Genomic DNA, 19,778 nt, shown 5'->3' on the forward strand with positions numbered 1-19,778 from the left:
TGACCGTTGCCTTCACTTAAATTTCCTCTTCCTTTAGTACCCATTTGTAATTGATATACTTGAAGACCATCAATCCTTTCCTCCTTTGCTAACGAATCCCCTTCCACAAAGTCTGTTACCTAAATAGTATGAAGGATATTCTCTTTTTCCTCCTCTTTGGCAGAAGAACTCTTTGCACCAATGCCTTAGCTTATCTTTTTTAAGACACTGCTTGACTAATAATCTATACCCTACACAACTATCTGCCTAAAATGATTTTTGTCAATCCTTCACCTGCTAAGCAAACCCTCGACCTCAAGCCACATAAGCTCAAAGTAGAAAGGTCTTGGGCCCCAATTTTCCTCCTCCGACAATGGTGTGCCGTAAAGGCCGTTACGGGGCCATAAAGACCGTTGCAAAAAGGTAACGGTGGCAACTGTTACACATTACAGGGTCGTAACGGCCGTTATGGAAAAAATGAACTATAACCGTCATTAACGGCCCGTTAGTCCCTTGTAAAGGCCATAACAACCCCATAATGGTCTGTTACAGAGCATATATAGGTTTTTTGGATTTATTTATTTTTTCAACATAACGGGCAAATACAAGTTTTTTGGATTTTATTTTTTTTTGTTCAATAAGAGAAGAGAACATTATGGTGTCCATTACGACCCATATCATAAAGATAACAGCGGTGGCCGTTACAACCACCATTACCATTATGGAGTACCTTGCCTCTGACAGTAAAATGGGGTACTAGCCGAATATAGGCCTCGATAGGCCCCATTGATGAACCTGCTGGAAGATTTCAAACCAATCGTCCAAAACCATGAACCTATCTAATCTTGACATACTCCAACCGATCTTGTCCATTCGATCATGTGAATTTCACGTCCCCCAGGGGAAGATCCACCATTTCTTTCCTCTTGAGCCAATCTAAAAAAGTCTCTCATACTTCTTGTAATCTTGGACCATTGAATTTTTCACGGGAGAATCTAATGATGTTGAAGTCTCCACCCACACAACAAGGGGCTTGCTACCTTGCATGAGATTAATCCAGCTCCACCCATAAAGCCATTTGTTGTCGAGTTCTATTCAACCCATACATGGAAGTAAACACCCATTTGAAATCCGATGCCATGTCCCTTGCAAGCATCACAATGAGAACTCTCCCGATCACAAGTTGTCTTTGCTCAATTCATAATTCAACTTACTGTTATATTAGAACGTAATCTGCATTCTCGTAAACTGAGATAAAACCAAGGTATTATGACAGTTACGTAACAGTAACGGTGGTAACCTTTATGCATTACAGGGCTGTAATGGCTGTTACGGAAAAAAAAAAAAAAAAAAAACGGCCTACAACAGTTCTGTAATGGTCTGTTATAGGGTCGAAACAGGTTTTTTTCAAAAAGAAAAAAGAAAAGAAAACAAAGGCCATAATGGTGGTGGCTATTACACCATTACCATTATGGAATACCTTGGCCGTAATGGTGGTGGCTATTACACCATTACCATTATGGAATACCTTGGATGAAATAAATATGTCAACCTCTATGTACAACAAACATAAGAACACATGCAATTCTTTCTATCCTAATTGAGAAGAAAGAACCTTAGCAGCTACAGACGGCATCAGAAAAATGAGAGAACTCATTTTGAATATCCATCAAACATGGGTTCACATTTTCTAATTAGTACAATACTTTCGACCATAATAACATTCATGCATAATCCAGAAATATTAGTTCAATGAGAAGAGATTCAGTCCACCCAGAGTGGTAAAAAAAATTTCCCCCCATTTTCTATACCATACACATGGGATGTGTATAATGATCTGAACTGTTCATCCAATGGGTCATATGCCAAACATTAATAAAGGAAAATCCTAACCATTCTAAAGAAAGGTATTAAAAGAACTAAAATTCAATTAGGGCATATTTGGTTTCCCAATCACAACGTTAAACGGCTGTAAATGGGTAATGATTATTTATTCTTGTAATTTTGTGGTGAAATCACTTACATTTGACTAAAATGATGATTATACTACATTGTTTGTTTCACCCAGAAATCACTATAAAAATGGTAATTTTATTGTGTGAAAATGTAATACATTACAATTTACTTTACCTACTACATTTACCAATGATTTTGACTCTTGATTTACGAGCCATAATTCTTGTTTAAACAAACACCTGGAAATGAAAATAATAGCTCATTATTTTGCATTTCATAGGAAATTGGAAAAACAAACAGGCCCTTACTGAATTTTGTTGACATTATTTACATGGTTAGGATTGTCTCATTTACTTGTGATCATTTTGTCTAATGGTCCATTTGGAGAGCTGTGTAGGGTGACCAGATTTGACCATCTTACATATACACCATTTGTATGACATAAATATGGGAGGATGAGAATTTCATCCACACAGGCCAACTGGATCCCGTTTCGCATACAACAACCCTTATTCAAACTAAAGAGACAATGAGCAAAAACATTCTAGAAATATACACATACCTGTACACTAAAGGTGAAAGGAATCCAGACTAGATCTCCAAAGACCAACATGAAGCCCAACCTCTCTGCAATGATGTCCCATCTGTAAAAGGTAAAATGCAGGCAAACTGGTCAGTATGAAACTAAAACATTGATGAAACAATAGATATTGCCTCACCAGCCAAGTGGAAAGAGAAGGAACAAACAGCAACGAAAGAAAGTCAAATACTGAGATAAGAGTAATTATATGATCGTTTGACTGACAATATGAATAATATACTGTCTTCAGTTTGCATAAGTGGAGCCCATGGTTCAGTGACTTTGGACCATTGGTCCAATGGGTCCAACCATGGGTGGACCATGCCCCAAAATCTACCACATGCTAAGATCCCAGAAACCAATCTTGGGACTATTTTCAGCCCAACTGGACGGTTGCTGTATTTCTCTTCTTAACTGAATATTTTCAGGCCACACATTGAAAGTTAGGATTGCTCCATCAAGAGACTTTTTGGACCATGGACCATCCAGGGTGCAGCAACAGACCAACAGTCTGGATCCCTGTACCATAGGCCTGACTTCTGAAAACTGAAAACCGAAGTATCGCAAGGTCATTGATTGTATAATTCCTCCTGAAATACATGTGTCGACTCAGTAGAATGTGTGGTCTGTCACACAGAGAAAAGATACAGTACCAAAAGGTCCAGATAATATAAAAGGCAGGTGCTAGGCTTACGTGGAGGTCATGTACTCCTCGTAAAAGAAATAGTCCAGAATGTACAGCTGAAAATGGAGATGAAGAAGAGAAGTATCATTTATTCCAGGTGACATATGCTTGCATAAAATTGAAATAATGGAACTAAAACATCAAAGAGTACCACAGAAAAGAGCTGGTAAAGGATCATCGAACGGTGCATGTTGCCAACTTGAATGCTTTTTGCTAAAACAGAAAGATTGATTAATAGCCATCCCATCATTCCAGCTCTAACAAAGAAAAATCTGCAGAAAGATAACAAATTTTGTTGTTAGAAGAATATACAATTGAGTACCAAAAAAAAAAAAAGAAGAAGAAGAAAGAAATCCTTGAAGAGGATTCTACACTAGGCACCACTCCACACATGCCAATCATGAAGTGTCTGAAACATCTGAAAGTTGAATAAGGTGACCCCAACTGTGAAAATTATAATCCCTAAAATTGGGACATTCTACTCATCAGGCAAATCATGTGTACATTAAATGTGGACTATTGACATTTCAGTTTTCTAAACCGTCAATGATTTTAGTATGGAGATGGCCCAACTGATCAGTTGAACGGCATGATATTTGCACATGGTCATCTTTAGACTTGCTGGGGTCATCATTCATCATAAAGGTTGGGGGTTACCTTATGCACTGGTTAGATGTTCTACGCAGTTGCCAAAATGACACATGTGCTGCATGCAAAGGTGCTTGTAGGGAGGGTGCATGTGGGGCTAGCTAGCAAACCTCATTAATATAATGGCTTTGGTAATGCTAAGGTTTTGTGAAAAGCTCCATGGAAAGAATAACATAGTCAAGTCAATGGTATTGAAAAGCATCAATTTATACTAAGAACGAATGTGGCAGTTGCCAAAATGACACGTGTGCTGCATGCAAAGGTGCTTGTAGGGAGGGTGCATGTGGGGCTAGCAAACCTCATTAATATAATGGCTTTGGTAAAGCTAAGGTTTTGTGAAAATCTCCTTGGAAAGAATAACATAGTCAAGTCAAGGGTATTGAAAAGCATCAATTTATACTAAGAACGAATGTGACCAATTTTCAAGTCACATGTCAATACATTAAAAGGACATTGGAGCACAGGAACAACAGGAGGGAAAGTCCACCATGGTAACTTTGGTTGGAATAACAAACATCTCAAGACATGGCTCATGGCCAAGCATGAGGAAAAGAGCATCAGTACCAATATCAAAAAGAATGTTTAGAAGGTAATTGATGCAATCCAAGAGTGAGCCGAATAATCAACCCCATCAGTGAAGTGGAACCCACAAACTGTCCAATCGATCACTGGGCCACACTGCCATGAAGATGTCTAGTAGTTTGATATAGAAAAAGATGGATGTTTAGCCGGTAGACTTATTTACATCATGGATTTTCAGAGCCATTTTTCAGGCACTAAATGATGTCATAATGACATAGCATATATCCTGTTTGAAAACCAATTGAAAAAAGAACAAACCCGAGATCATGCAATTCCGACATCAGCTAAGTGAGCTATGAGCAATTTAACGAAGGTGTGCATGGCTGTGGACAGTTTCGGTATTTGAAATTGTTAAATTCAATTAGTGTGTGGACTGTACAATTCGCAATGTACACAACATTCCATCTCTCCTTTCTCTAGCACTGTGGCCCACGATCATATTTTATAATCTTAGGGTGCTTATGTTAATTTGTAATAAGTGAGGGACATTTTGAGTATATTTGGTTTTTCTAACGTAAGAGAATAAAAGCAAAGAGTGGGACGTCCAAACATAATACCCTTTCTCTTGTTCCATTCTACCTCTCAACTCTCTTCTCCTCTTTGTCCTCATTTTTCTCAAATTAAATGGCATCAGAGCGGACTTCGTCTAGCTAGGGCCTCTTTCTCTCTTCTTCTTCTCTTAAAATGTTTTCCTCCTTATCCCTCTTCGTGTCCTCTCCCTTTTTTCTTGTGCAGAGAGTTCTTTAAAGAATCCAGGGTTGCCTTCTTTTATTTGTGCATTGGGCTATTGTTGTCTGTTGATGGCTTGTGCGTGAAGCTGTGAGTGATGAATGCAATCATCCTCGTCATTTGAAGACGTATGAAATATGCGTGAGTGTTGGATTGTGATGTGTTGAGCTGATTGATGCTTCCCGTGCAGCAAGTTGTTCGTGTTGACTCTAGAAATTGAAGCATTCAAGTGTACACGCATTTCAGCCCAATTTCCTCAAGTGGCATGCTTTAGACTATCTTGATTTTTTTTATTTTTTTTATTTTTGGAAGGTTAGATTCTCTTGATTTTTTTTGTTTTGATGGAGAAAAAAAAAACTGAGAATAAAGCTGGTTATATAAGTCTATCTGACTTTCTAGGGGCTCAAATGATATCCTACAAAGTTGAATGGGGCAAACTATCTTCAATGGCCAAAGCTTGTGCAAGTCTTCTAGACGGCCAAAGGTAAGTTAAAATACTTGACCACTGCGAAGCTTGACTAGAGTCAGTAAATACGATGAAGGGGTTCAGGCGAGTGCTCAAATCATGACATGGCTATGGAGTAGTTGGAGCAATCCATTTATATTGAAAGCATCATTGTCCCATTTATATTACTGCATTCAAATGTTTGGGGTCTTGCCCATGTCTCCAGTATGTTAGAGTACAGATATTTTTTTACTTTCTTCAATGACTACTCCATAATGTGATGGGGTCTACAAAAGGAGAGCTAAGGCTAGGGTGGGGCACATAAGTCTCCTCTAGACCCCACAGGTCAGTGGACCACTTGTAAAAGCCAAGATAGGCGGTGCAGTTGAGCCTCCATGAGCCCAACAAGCGCACATGAACCTTTTTGTGCTTTTTTTAAGAAAAGTTATTATAGGAGGTCAAGGAATACAAAAACGGCTACGTATTGGTAACGGCCATAACTGTTACGCGTTATAGGTCCGAAATGGCCATTGCAGAAAACATTGCCTGTAACAATCTATAACGGCCTATAACAGTCCGTAATGGTCCAGAAACATGTTTTTTTTTCTTTATTAAGTTAAAAAAATGTCGTAACAGCCACTACAACCCGTATCATAATGGTAACGGTGGTGGCCGTTACAGCCACCATTACCGTTATAGAATACCTTACAATGGGTATTTTGCAAGAAGTGTTTTGGAGGAAAAGGGGATTAACTGTAACTTGGCTTTTGAAAGAAAGAAAGAAACTTTCTTTGAACTGGTGGAGGTGTCGATTCCTCTCCTGCAACTTGGTGTTGATTCCAAGATCTTCACTGGTGCTAATTCTATTGAACCCTATCTTTTCTCTCCACTAATCTCTTATAATCTTTTCATTCTCTTCCTTTCTTCACATCTTCTACTTTAAACCTTTGAATCTCACCTCTTTCTCTTATTTCTCCTTTCCCTTGAACCCTAGACCTACTGCATCCTGACATTTAAGATTTCTTTTATCTTTGTTATTCTATTCGGTACCAGAGATCTAGGTTTGTCGATGTCAACCGGCATCGGCAAATCCTACCATGGGAGATCTACGAATGAGCAACGGGATGACATGCTTGCCCGCATGGCGGATCAAATCGACTACTTCATGTGTTGCATGGACGCATTGGAGATGCGAGTGGAGTAATTAGAGTCAAGAAATGAGGGAGATCGTGCACCTGCAAACCCTACCTATGAGACGTGAGATGGTGACACTTCAGGACAACAGGTGGTGAAGGAAGGAGGCGAGGTCGATGATCTTCCTCGAGAGCATCTATTGGCACCGCTCCTTTAACTGCCAATAGAGCTGCTAGGGAGCGGCCCAAACCTCCACGAAGTGCGATTATGGAGACTGTACCAAGGTATTTCGGAGGAGACCGACCGGAATGCAACTATATGCCTGATGATATTACGAAGAAAGTGTGAATTACATATGAAAAAAAAAATCCATATAGGTACTTACCAGCCTGATGTAGTGGGTGAGAAAGCGTCTTTTCCCAACGGTTGTCTATTATTGCATGCACCCACTTATATGAATTGGGAGCTTTAACCATGGACTCTTTCATCCACTGTATAGACGGATACAGCGACCCTATTGACGGATTTGTCTCATTATACACCATCCTCAACACCACATAAATGGGCTCTAGAATACCCACAACACCACGCACGCGATCCCAGAATGAATTTCTCAGCACCGGCTCCTCGATTCTATAGGTTACTTTCGTCAACCTCTTTTTCCATTCTTCGTAATCATGAGAGGCGAAAAGCTCTCGTAACCCTAGTCTGTGTTTGAGAAGGCTACTTAAGGCAATATAATTTGTGGCGAACCGCGTCGCCCCGGGGCACACTATATCCCCACCACACCTCTCGCACATCACGGCTAATAACCAGGTGTGGTTGTATACGAAGTTTATGATGAGCCGTGCATCAGTAATTACAAACTTCACCGACAGCCTATCCCCTATCGCCTCCAGCATGAGATCGATGCAATGGGCTGCGCAGGGGGTCCAATACATATGATACTTGTTCTGAATATCCTTCCCCGCCTTGACAAATGCACTCCCATTGTCTGTAATAAACTACACAATGTTTTTCCTCCCAACATCTTGCAAGACGTTGTGCATTAGTTTGTAAATGTAGTTAGAATCTTTAATCTTACTACTCACACCTATACACTTTAGGAACACCGCCCGTCCCTTGGAATAGACCATAAAATTTATGATCGACATTTTCGTCGGTCCGGTCCAACTGTCACACATGACAGTGCAGCCGTACATCTCCCATGACTGCCTATACAAATCGACGTATGTCTTCATCTCTGCATGTTCATTATCCAAGTACTTCCCCATGATCTGTGAGGGTGTGGGCGACTGCACACCCTCACCCACATGTTGCACTTCACTGATCATATTTTTGAAGTGAGGGCTTGCTGCGGCATTCACAGGGATTTGATCGTATATAAAAAACTTTGCTATAAATTTTCCAACATTCTTCCTCACATTCCCTCCACTAAACATCTCCTTTATTTTCTTTTATGTCCCTCCTTCCTCTTTGTACATCCTCGGATTTGAAGGTAGATCTCGCACCCCGCATGCTACTACTCCTGCCCATGCCCCATATTCCTCCCTGCCTACTACCCTCCCCTGATCTACCCCAACACTCCCACCTGCTCCACTCCCCCCACCACGCTCATGGATAGACCCCCCTGCTCCACACCCCCCACCACTCCCACATCCTATCCTGATCCCTCTCCCACTGATCCCACATGGACTCTTGAACTGTTCGTCTATATTCGGGATCATCATCACCATCGAGATCCACTACATCATCCTCACCTACATAGTGGCCGCCCCAACTCCTCCCTAATCTCCCTCTCTCGTGCATGTCGTTCATCTTTTGTCTTCACATTTTTTTTCAATACGATCCTCATCTCTTCTCGCACATCCTGTGGGCACTTAGGACAATCCACAACATTGTGATACCTTCCTGCTAAATGCTTCTTTAAGTAGGTTGCCCCACCACTCCTCGATACATGGTCACATAAATTACAAATACTCCCGAATCAATTATCGGAAATAGGCCGACCGTACCTCCACCCTATATTAGGTTGTCTCCCTCCTCTTCCTCCCAACATATTTTATCTGTAAAATAATATTATGTTAATACTTGTCAGGGCCCACCTTGGTGCATGTGTTGTATATTCATGCCACTCATGGAAAATAGATGGATGGTGTGGATAAAACACATACATCATGGTGAAGATTGTACGACTTCTTGAACGGTTCCGATCGCCCCATACATGGGCCCAGACATTGGGGCATTATTTGTAAGTGCTCCCGCGATGCACCTGCCTCGTGCCCTTTACAGGCATAAAGCAATTGATGGCGGTGTGGCATGCAGCTCCAGCCGCGGGTCGTATATGAGGTTCCTATAATTCGGTTTGCACAAGTGGGCCGATGGTTTCAGTGATCTGGACCATTGATATTATGCCCCGCACCATTGATATTTTAAAATCATATCCGTAGAATGTTTGGCCCTTTTTTTGCTTGAATGCCAACCGTTGTTGATTTTCTATTTAACGTTCCTTTTTCTTGATACTCATTGAAAGGATAGGAATTCTCCAAGTGGAAGAATTTAGGTGCATGGGCCATCCACAGTGGTTCCCACAATATCAACGGTTTAGATCAGTGAGTTGTTGTTCCCACTTGTACAGACTGAAAACATGAATGGTAGTGTACGAATAATATCAATGGTTTGGATAACTGGATACTTTTGAAAAGTCAAAATCAACCCAAATAACTACTCTTGAGTGGGCCCACCCGCGCTGAAACGATGGATGGTTTAGATATTTCCTGCAGATGTTTTAATTCAACATACATGAACACTGCCCGCTAGATGAGTGGACCAGCCAGATCATTGTGTCGTCTGATCTTCGCGGCACAGTTTGGATGGTTCTAATATCCTTCACATGCAACACGCGAGTTTGGTGGCACATGAAGTCATGGCTTATGAACAGATTACTTGGGTAGTACCTAAACCGCGCCCCTCATTGACGGGCACAAGGGTCGTCACCAAGTTGCATGAGTCCCACCATGATGTATTTTTTCTATCCACACTGTCCATCCATTTGAAAAGATCATTTTAGGGCATGAGCCAAAAAATAAGTCAAATCCAGAGCTCGAGTGGATCCCACCACAGAAAACAGTGGAGGGAGTGACGTCCACCATTAAAAACTTCTTGAGGGCCACAGGAGTTTTTGATCAAGATGATATTTGTGTTTTCCCTTAGTCCATATCTTCCTAGACTTATGAACAGATTAGATCACAAATTAACATTATGATGGGCCCCAGGAAGGTTTCGAGTTTCAATGGTGGGCGGACTGTACTCGTTGTTTTCTGTGGTGGGGACCACTTGAGCTTCGGATCAGCATCGTTCTTTGGCCGATGCACTAAAATGATCTATACAAATGGATGGATGGTGTGGATACAGCACATACATCATGGTGGAGCCCACGGTCAATGTCACACTCACATCGCTCGTCCACATGCAACAGATTGAGAGGGAATTAGTGGTTACCCAGAGAACAATTCACTGGATGTTACCCTAACCGTGTGGGGCCCATCTTGACGTATTTTTTATATGTCCATGCCATCCATCTGTTTTTCCATCCCATTTTAGGACGTGATACCAAACCATAAGAAGATCCAAATCTCAGATGGACCACACCAAACCCTAACAGTGGGCGTCACTCTCTCCAATTTTTTCTGTGATGGGATCCACTAAAGATTTAGATATGCCTCATTGTTTGTGTCATGCCCTAAGATAATATTTCCAAATGAATGGACGGTGTGGATACGACACATACATTACCGTGGGATCCACAAAACTTGGTGACATCACTTAAGTGAATGCAATTGCGCAGTGAGTAACTCACTACGCTTAGCGTACTGAGTAAACTCATGTGAGGTCCACCGTCATTTATGTATTTTATCCGCTCCATCCATCCATGTTACCAGATAATTTCAGGGCTTTAGCCCAAAAATAAAGCATATACAATGTTCAAATGGGCCACACCATAGAAAATATTTAGATTGAACATCTACCGTTGAAATTTCTTGAGGGCCACAGAAGTCTTGGATCAAGCTTATATCTGTATTTTCCCTTCATCCACGTCTGTATGATCTTATTAACAGTTTGGATGACCAATAAACATCACTGTAGGGCTGAGAAAGGTTTCAACGGTGGAAATCAGTATCCCCATTGTTTCTTGTGGTATGATCCACTTGTTATTTGAATATGCGTAAATTTTGGGATCAACCCCTTAAATTAGATGGAAAAACAGATGGACGGTGTGGATAGACCACATACATTCAAGGTGGGCCTAACTGAGTTTACTTAGTACGATAAGACGTACTAAGTAACTCAGTACGCAATCCGATTTCATTTTCCCCAATCCGTGTCCCTCTCCTTCACGAACCCTCTTCTTCACGAACGCAACGATTCGGCGAGGGTTCCGGAGCGACAGTTCTGGAAGGAAGGGGTTCCTCAATCCAGCCCGATTTCTCGCCGGAATCTCCAAGAAATCCCCACAGGCACTCTCCGAAGAAAGGGAAATTGAAGAAAATAAAGAGAAAAATCATCGAAGAAAGAGGGAAATCGAACTTACCTATCAGTTGATGGAATGGCCCACCTCCGATCACCAATCTTGATTATAACCTACAGGTACTCTCCGATTTCTCCTTTTTTGGTTCTAATTCTTTTTCTTTTTTTATTCTCTCCAACCCCACATCGGTTTTTATGGTCGTTGTGGGTTGTTGGCTACAGTGAGACTCGTGAGTCCTCTGCAATCAACCCGTGAGCGTCCGTGAGTGCGTCTGTCGATATCCGAAAATAATGGGTGAGGATATCGACGATACATCGTGCGATATCGACGATATATCGTGCGATATCTAGATTTGGGGTATTTTTCTAAACTTTCGGAGGTTATCGCGTGGGTTTCGTCTCGCTGACAGGCGATAACAATAATATTGGCCGATAGTATCGATATTTCAAACACTGGTGTCTACTAAGGATGGCGGATATCACAAGTTCCTTATCAAATGGAAGGGTATACCGATTTTTGAATGAACATGGATTACGGCTTCTGACTTTCAGCATCTTAATCCATATTTGTAAGAGAGGTACCAAACTGCCAACTCGTCGCGGTCGAGTTTTTCCAAGCTAGGGAAAGATGATGGGGGCCATAAATGATCCAGCGAAATAAACTAAGCAAATCAATTGAAATATTCACATTCCACATCATAGTAACGATAATAATAAAGGGAACATGCAATAGTTGCAGACCATCATCACAATCCTACAGTACCGTATTCAAATCATGCGTGGATTGGATCCGGAGAGAGATGGGACCTCCTGATCTTTCATAGTTTCAATCCAACAATCAATGCAGCTTCTCTAGTCCAAGAAATCAAAGAATTTCTAGAATAGGGACGGCTGGAAATTTTGAGAGGGTTGGGATCAATTCAGAATTTCAGGGTCAATAGCAAAAAGAAAAGACTAGGCATAAGAAGAAAAGAAGAAGGTTGGAGGGCTAGAAATAGAAGTTAGAAGAAGAGAAGAGATTAAGGGAAGAGAAGAACTTACCACAGAGAGAAAGGGGAAGGAGGCACCAAGCTTTCATTAAAAAAATATATCATTAGGTTTAGGGTAGAGAGCACCTTATTTATAAAATTCAGATTTAAAAGGAAATGACTAAAATACCCCTATAACAAAAGTAAAAAATAAACGCGCAAAATAAAGCTTTCTAAAATAAAAAAATAAAAAAATTAAATAATAATCATGCATAACAAATCAGTCTTCTAACTCATCCTACATGTGTGCCCTCCTAATGTGGGGCCTTTAATTAATCCAAGGACACGTGTAAGGTCTTCAAAATCATCCTTAGTTTTGCAATTAACCAAATCTTCAAAATCATCGTTTAGTTGTGCAAGTAACCATATCTTCAAAAGAATCCTTGATTGTGCAATGAACCATCATCGAGTCATAAAGATGTATTCGTCGGCCGCCTTCGTCTTTGATAAACTTTGAAGGGTTTGATGTCCGCATCACATAAAGTCTACAAAAAGAGAGCCAAGGCTGGAGTGGGACCCACGAGTCTCCTCTAGGCCCCACAAGTCAGTCGACCACTTGTAAAAGCCAAGATAGGTGGTGCAGTTGGGCCTCCATGAGATCAACAAGCGCACATGAGCCTTTTTATGATTTTTGTTAAGAAAAGTTATTGCATGAGGTATTTTGTAATAAGTGTTTTAAGTCAGCCTGGTGGCTTTATTTAGGGGTTTCCTTGGGGGAAAAGGGGATCGATTGTAACTTGGCTTTTGGAAGAAGGAGACGAACTTTCTTTGGACTTGTAGAGGTGTCGATTCCTCTCCCGCATCTTGGTGCCGATTCCAAGATCTTCATTGGTGTTGATTCCGGTGAACCCTATCTCTTTTCACTCCGCTAATCTCTTATAATCTTCTCCTACTCTTCCTTTCTTCATATCTTCTACTTTAAACCTTTGAATCTCACCTCTTTCTCTTATTTCTCTTTTCCCTTGAACGCTAGACCTACTGCATCCTGAAATTTCAGATTTCTTTTGTCTTTGTTATTCCGTGTGGCCCATCCGCTATCAGAATGACTTGGCTTTATTTAATGAAGGATAAAGTTGAGTTATTTTCTATTTCTAAGGTTTTTCATATGGAAGTAAAGATTCAGTTTAATTCTAAGGTGTGTGATTCATTCTAATAATACAAAGGAGTGTTTCTTAATCTTTTTAACTAGTACTTATCTACTAATGGTATTTTACACCAAACATCATGTGCTGAGTAACACCCCATAGACACCAAACATCATGTGCTAAGTAACACCCCATAGCAGAATGTCATAGTTGATAGGAAGAATAGTCATCTCCTCAAGGTGACATAGGCACATTATTCACATGTGACATTATTCTTTTGGAGCGATGTTGTCCTAACGGTGTGTCACTTAAAGAATAGGATGCCTTCTGCAATCTTAAGAAATCAGTCACCTCACGAAGCTTTGTTTCCTGGTTTTCCATTATTTTCCTTTCCAACTAAAGCTTCCAATAAATGTGCTTTGTTCATCAGTTGGAATCTGATCGCGATATATTAGATTCTCCAGCAATCTAATGAGCCTTTCTCAGATACTTCAGAACCCAAAGGAGTTACAGATGTTGTAGCTCCCATCTTCAGGGACAATCATAACAAGGAAAGTAGATTCAAGAAGAAACAAACAAAAGCGGTTAGAGAATGGAACGTCCATGCATTTTATCATCAACTTGATGAATTAATTTCAGTATACAGGACTTTCATATTATAACAAGTTTTTCAAAGGACCTTTTTATAAATAAAACTAGTTTGAGAATCCATCTTTTTTTTTCTTTTAAGATTTTTTGTATTGATGTTACTTTGTTTGAATCAGCGCATTTTTACTCTAAGAAGGGAAAATCTCTTGAGTTGGAAAAATCTAGGTCCCCCACCAGTGTCTCCTTACCTACACCAATACGGATTGATGATATAAAGTCTATTCCTACTCCACTATCTGCATCTAACATATTAGAGAACACCCTTCCAAAGTTTACTCCAGACAGAAGTGAGGATATAATGAAGTCCATGATGAAGTGGTGCCACCTACCTTGCTCTCTGTTGTGCCGGATGACCCAACTTCTCCAAGTATTTCTCCTGATTCTTCATACTTTCCAATTGCCCTAAGGCAAGGTAGACAAACCTGCACCATTCATCCCATTTCCAAGTTTGTCTCTTATCATTGTTTGTCTCATATTTTCGTAAATTTGACTTATCTCTTTCTTCTCATCCATTCCTAACTCTTCCCAGAAAGCCCTATGTGATAAAAGGTGGATAAGAACAATGAAAGAGGATATGGTTGCTCTTGACTTGAGGCATACCTAGGAGTTAACCACTCTTCATGTTAGAAAGCATGCTATGGGGTGTCGGTGGGTATACACAATTCAATCTCAGCCTGATGGTACTTTCAAAAGGTTGAAAGCCCGTTTAGTTGTCCAGGGTTAGACTCTCAGTCCGGACTATACAGAGACCACTTCCCCTATTGCAAAACCCAACTCCATCTGTGTTACAATGTTTACGGTCGTTAATCATGGCTGACCATTGTTTCAGCTTGATGTTAAAAATGTAGTTCTGAATGGAGATCTCACGGAAAAGGTCTATACGGAGAAAACACCTGGATTTGTTGCTCAAGGGGAGTCAGATAAGGTCAGTAGGTAATGAGAGATGGTGACGAGATCGAGAAGAGAGCATGAGCGAGATAGAGAGACACAAATAGGATCAAGAGACGAGAGAGATCGAGAAGTGTAAAAATTCTTTTATGAAACAGATGGTGAATGGGTTTTATTTGTTCTTTTCTTAATCATGTGTTGGACTATTTTTGGTGTGTGATACTCCTACAGGTGGTGTGATTCAACAGGAAGTTCCAGGTTTAATGCAACTTAAAATTTGGTATTAAAGTGTATTGCTTGAATTCATCCATCTAGAATATCTATGAAGCATAACTGCAGTTCACACATGGAAAAAAGACATTCAGTTTTACCATTTTACCACAGAATTAAGAGAGTAACTGCAGTTTGAGATATAATTGATGTAAGCTTGTTATGTCAGAAGGAATTATTTGATTCATTTCACTTTATTACTAATTGAAACCCTCATTGTTTGACATAACTATGATTGTTTTGGGGAATTTAATCAATTGACTCAAGAAGTAAATTGCTTAGAAAGCTGAAAAGGGTTTAACATACTTGAGGTCAACTCCCATGACATTTGGATTCAGCTGTATACCGTACCACCTATTGAACAACAAACCAAAAAACAGCATAGAAAAATAAAGATAATCGCTCTGAATGCATTCTTTTGGAAAACAAGACAAAAAACAGGCATCAAACCATCTGCATGAGAAAAACTAATTCCAAATGTGTGAGCTGGGCAATCAATAAACGCTTTAAGGGAACATGTGAACGCCTATAACATCAGTAGCCACCACTTAATTTATGCATGTTTTCAAATTGAAGGACCAGTAACCACCATTGGCAATAAATGATTAATGCATAATACAAGTGATAATGAAGCCAGAAACTACCAGTATTCTTGGACATGGCATAGGGGGCCCATTTGGTGCCCGTCATAGACATATTGGCATAGAGTATCGCTATAGGGAATTTTGCATTTGGCACACCAAATTACTATGTCCATTGTAACATTATCTAAAGAAAAATTATTTTCACACACTTTTTTCACTCTTTCAAACAAGGTATTACCGGCGTAGTTGGATTCTGAGAAAAATTGGGAATAAGACTGTTTGATAGGAGAAAAAAGAGGCAGGTACCTCCGTAACTTCTGTAGAATAAGCTTTTCTACAACGCTGTGTGTGAAAGCCACATCCAATCCATCCATAAGATGCACCCTTTCAACTTCACAACATATCCCAAAAATAAGTCCAATCCAAAACAGAGTTTGGTTTCACCACAGGGGACATTTCGGATGGGGACGTTTAAAACTTTCTAGATTTTATAGGGCACACCATCCATTTTGCATGCCATAATGTTCATTCAGAATTATGGAAACACCAAGATGAATGCAACCCAAAAGTTGGGCCATTCAAAAACTCAGGTGGGCCAGGCCAAGTGATTTTAGAGGTAGGCCTATTTTTTAAATTTATGGAGAAAAATCTAGTGGCACATGTGATGGACAGATTGGATGTCATGCATACATCACATTGGGCGCCACGAGCACACTTATTCTACAAACATTGTACAGGAACCGGCCTGGAGCAAAAATCAAAATCGGATGGCAAACGAGAAAAACTTTGATACTCTGGTTGAGTGTAATGGATGAGTTAAGTATAAATAAATTCAAATTAAACCATCCAAATACCAGTTTAGATGTACCACAAACCAAGAACAATCTTATCCCATTGTCTAACAATCAAATTAGTGGACATTTTTTGGATGGATCATAAAAATATCCCATAGTCTCATTTACAAAAACAGGCTTCCACAAATCAAAGGTTACGATTGTGCAACCAATCTGATTTTTGGACCGTAACTTCGCAACAGTGGGTTACTCAGTTTATATGGTCTAATTTGGATTATTGTATGCCACATGTACCATTTTGAAGTGCCTGTGCATCGACTGTCATACTCTTCCGGAGTATCAAATACCACCCCATAGCAAGAAGCATTATAGAGTTTGTTTTTCCTATCTCATAATCCGGCGTGTATTGCAGCCACTGGGCCCACATGCTGAGATTTTTATGTCAGAACCGTCCATGTAGCATCTAGTCCAATCTGCCCACCAGGGTTGGCCCACCTTGAAAGTTGGACACTCTATAAATCAGGCCAATCCAACCATCATATGGGCCACCATATGAATTTGGAGTTCTTTGGTGGACGGCCAATGTTTTCTTTGGTGTGGCCCATCTAATGAATGGACAGGCCTGTTTTTTGGGCACCCCATCATTATTACGGGGCATCTCAAATGCCCCACCGCCAGTCACATCTCAACAGGTTCATGGTTATGCAATTAAAGCGAGAGCGAGAGAGAGAGAGAGAGAGAGAGAGAGAGAGAGAGAGAGAGATGCCATGGTGCTCTAAGAGAACTATTAGTTACAGTGCCCCAAGACTCATCTGTTTACTTGAACAACTAATCAATCAATCTGAAATGTCCATTAAGTCAATGACACATTACATGGACCAGCATGCAAAAATCGGACTGACAAGATGATCCAATTTATCCTTGATTGGCCTTTTTTTATATAGCCATCCATTTTCCAATACATGGATGGGATGGTTAGGCTTGCCAACAAAAGTGATTCTTTAGAATCATAAGCAATCCATGATGTGTCCTCACAAATAGATGGATTAAATTGTTGATTGGACCTATTTTTGTTTACATGGTCTCGACTGCCCGTATTAAATCCCATTGATCAAATGGATAACATTTCTCAATTAGGCATGATATTTGCATGCCAGCCCATCAATCGTGCTCGTCCTGATGAATAGTCTAGATCAATGGATTGGACTGTCTAAGTGTCATCAAAGGAACCAGGAGCACTATAACTTATAGAGCATAGTGCTCTAAGAGCACTAGTGATGAGGACATGCACACTCTAAGACCACATGTGCATGTGCAAGCATCTGCAAGACTCATACTGGGAAGATGCACATGGGTTGCTTTGTGGAGTGATCCAGACCGTTGGATCACATGATCGGGCCATTGATCGTAGATCGTCCACACTAGTTTTTCTTAAATTTTATCAGCTTATGGGATTTAGTTTTATTTATGTTATGTTTGGACACCATTATGAGTGTTTTTAGTTGATTTTAGTCGAACTACGGCTACTTTCGTCAAAATTCACAAAACAGGGTGTTTATTGTAATTTTTGAACTTTCTTGAAGCTATAAAAGAGGGTGGGCATGTGAACCTCTCCCTCATTGGATTTTTGTGATTTAAATAAATAAATAAAAAGCTCTTGCTTTCTTCTTCTTCCATCTTCATGCGATTTGAAAGGGAGATTGATGCGAGGCTAATCTTCATCAACGGAGGTGCGAGGTCTCTATCTATCCCCACACCATCATCTTTTTTTCCCCTCCATCAAGGTATTTTCTTCAAATTCTTTGATTTTCCCATCATAAGCCCTCATCTTCTCCTCAACTCATCTTTCATTTACCTATCTACAACCCCAAACCCTAACTGACCTAAACCCATCCATCTCACTCCACGTGTGACCATACGGCCACACGTGTGAATCCTTTGGGTTGGTCGTACGGCCACACCTTGCCCCTTTTGGTTTTCCATCATCCTTATATCAAAACTCCTTTCTTCCATTCCCGAAACCCTAACCATAAATCTAAAATACCTAACTTTCATACCTTCCCAAATTACCCAAACCCTAATTTTTACCATATGTTGTATTAGGTTTTTTACTTTGAAATAGACTATACCCTATGCTAATTAGATGCTCCTACATTCATTAGATCATATTTTCTTTTTATTTAATGATTGTGTGTCACGATGTTGATAACTTAGGATAGCATTATGCATGATGTTCTTTTGGTTTTCATAGGATTCGTGATGATTATGACAATGCTTGTGTTTTTTTGCTAATTGTCTTAATTCTACTACTTCACCTCACATATTATTTGATTCATGCATCGGTCCTGCAACAAATTTGGTATCAAAGAAGGTTTTTAGCATAGGTCAATGTATCGAAAATCCCACTTTTTGGTGAAATTTTACTAAGGAACCCCTTAACCCAAATCGTAAAAATCGTAAAGCTTTTTGGCACTCTGCCTCGAACCCCGAGCAGGAGCGCGCCGCCCACTGCACCCCCATCAACCTGCATACTGATTCTGCAAACGGGACATTTTGTTGAGTTTAGTCAGCCCTTTTTCTAGGTTTTGTTGAGTCCCCATATAGATACAGGTCATATAGGATTTTTGTGTTGCATCTAAGTTAAAATTACATCTAGGGTTTCCTTTTAGGGTTTTCTTGTGTATGCCCACTCGTTCAGGATGTGGTTTTGGTCCACAACACATAACGAATCTAAAGCAGATTATCGAGGCCCTTAATGCTATCAATAACCGTCTGACGACCATTAAAGAGGAGAATAAGACCACTACCACTCAATTAACCACGACCAATGTGCGCGTCAATCAACTTGAGGCCTCCTTAGAGGCAAACCCCGACACTGGAGAAGACGTTCAATCTCAGGCTAGAGATCAGGTTGATAGGCGGGAGCGTGGTCATGGCGAAGGCATTGGCCGTGGTCAAGCACACATGCCGCCACCACGTGAGGAGCGTTATGAACATTATGATCCAGATGCACAAGTCATGAAAGGAGTGAAAGTCGAGGCCCCTAGTTTTGATGATCGCTTGGACCCCAAAGCATTCCTTGATTGGTTGGCAGACGTGGACCACTATTTTGAGTGGTATAAATGTCTTATGCCCGTCGAGTGAGATTTTCCAAGATAAAGTTGGTGGGCCATGCCAAACTTTTTGAACCAACATGGCGCGTAATATTGAAAGGAG

The 19,778-nt window shown here is 40.4% G+C and overlaps 1 protein-coding gene across 5 annotated transcripts in view; it reads right to left on the reverse strand.

Annotated features, from left to right (window-relative positions):
- Positions 1-19,778, reverse strand: part of LOC131234349 (delta(14)-sterol reductase) — an 88,257-nt gene that overhangs the window by 38,171 nt on the left and 30,308 nt on the right. For all 5 annotated transcript variants that reach the window (XM_058231164.1, XM_058231161.1, XM_058231162.1 and 2 more), the window contains 4 exons: positions 15,491-15,538; positions 3,352-3,472; positions 3,210-3,256; positions 2,498-2,579 (listed from right to left, as the gene is read on the reverse strand). In XM_058231164.1, coding sequence (XP_058087147.1) covers positions 2,498-2,579; positions 3,210-3,256; positions 3,352-3,472; positions 15,491-15,538 — 298 coding nt within the window. The remainder of the gene's footprint in view (positions 1-2,497; positions 2,580-3,209; positions 3,257-3,351; positions 3,473-15,490; positions 15,539-19,778) is intronic.

This window comes from Magnolia sinica, chromosome 19 (assembly GCF_029962835.1).
Source record: "Magnolia sinica isolate HGM2019 chromosome 19, MsV1, whole genome shotgun sequence".
Taxonomy (NCBI): Eukaryota; Viridiplantae; Streptophyta; class Magnoliopsida; order Magnoliales; family Magnoliaceae; genus Magnolia; species Magnolia sinica.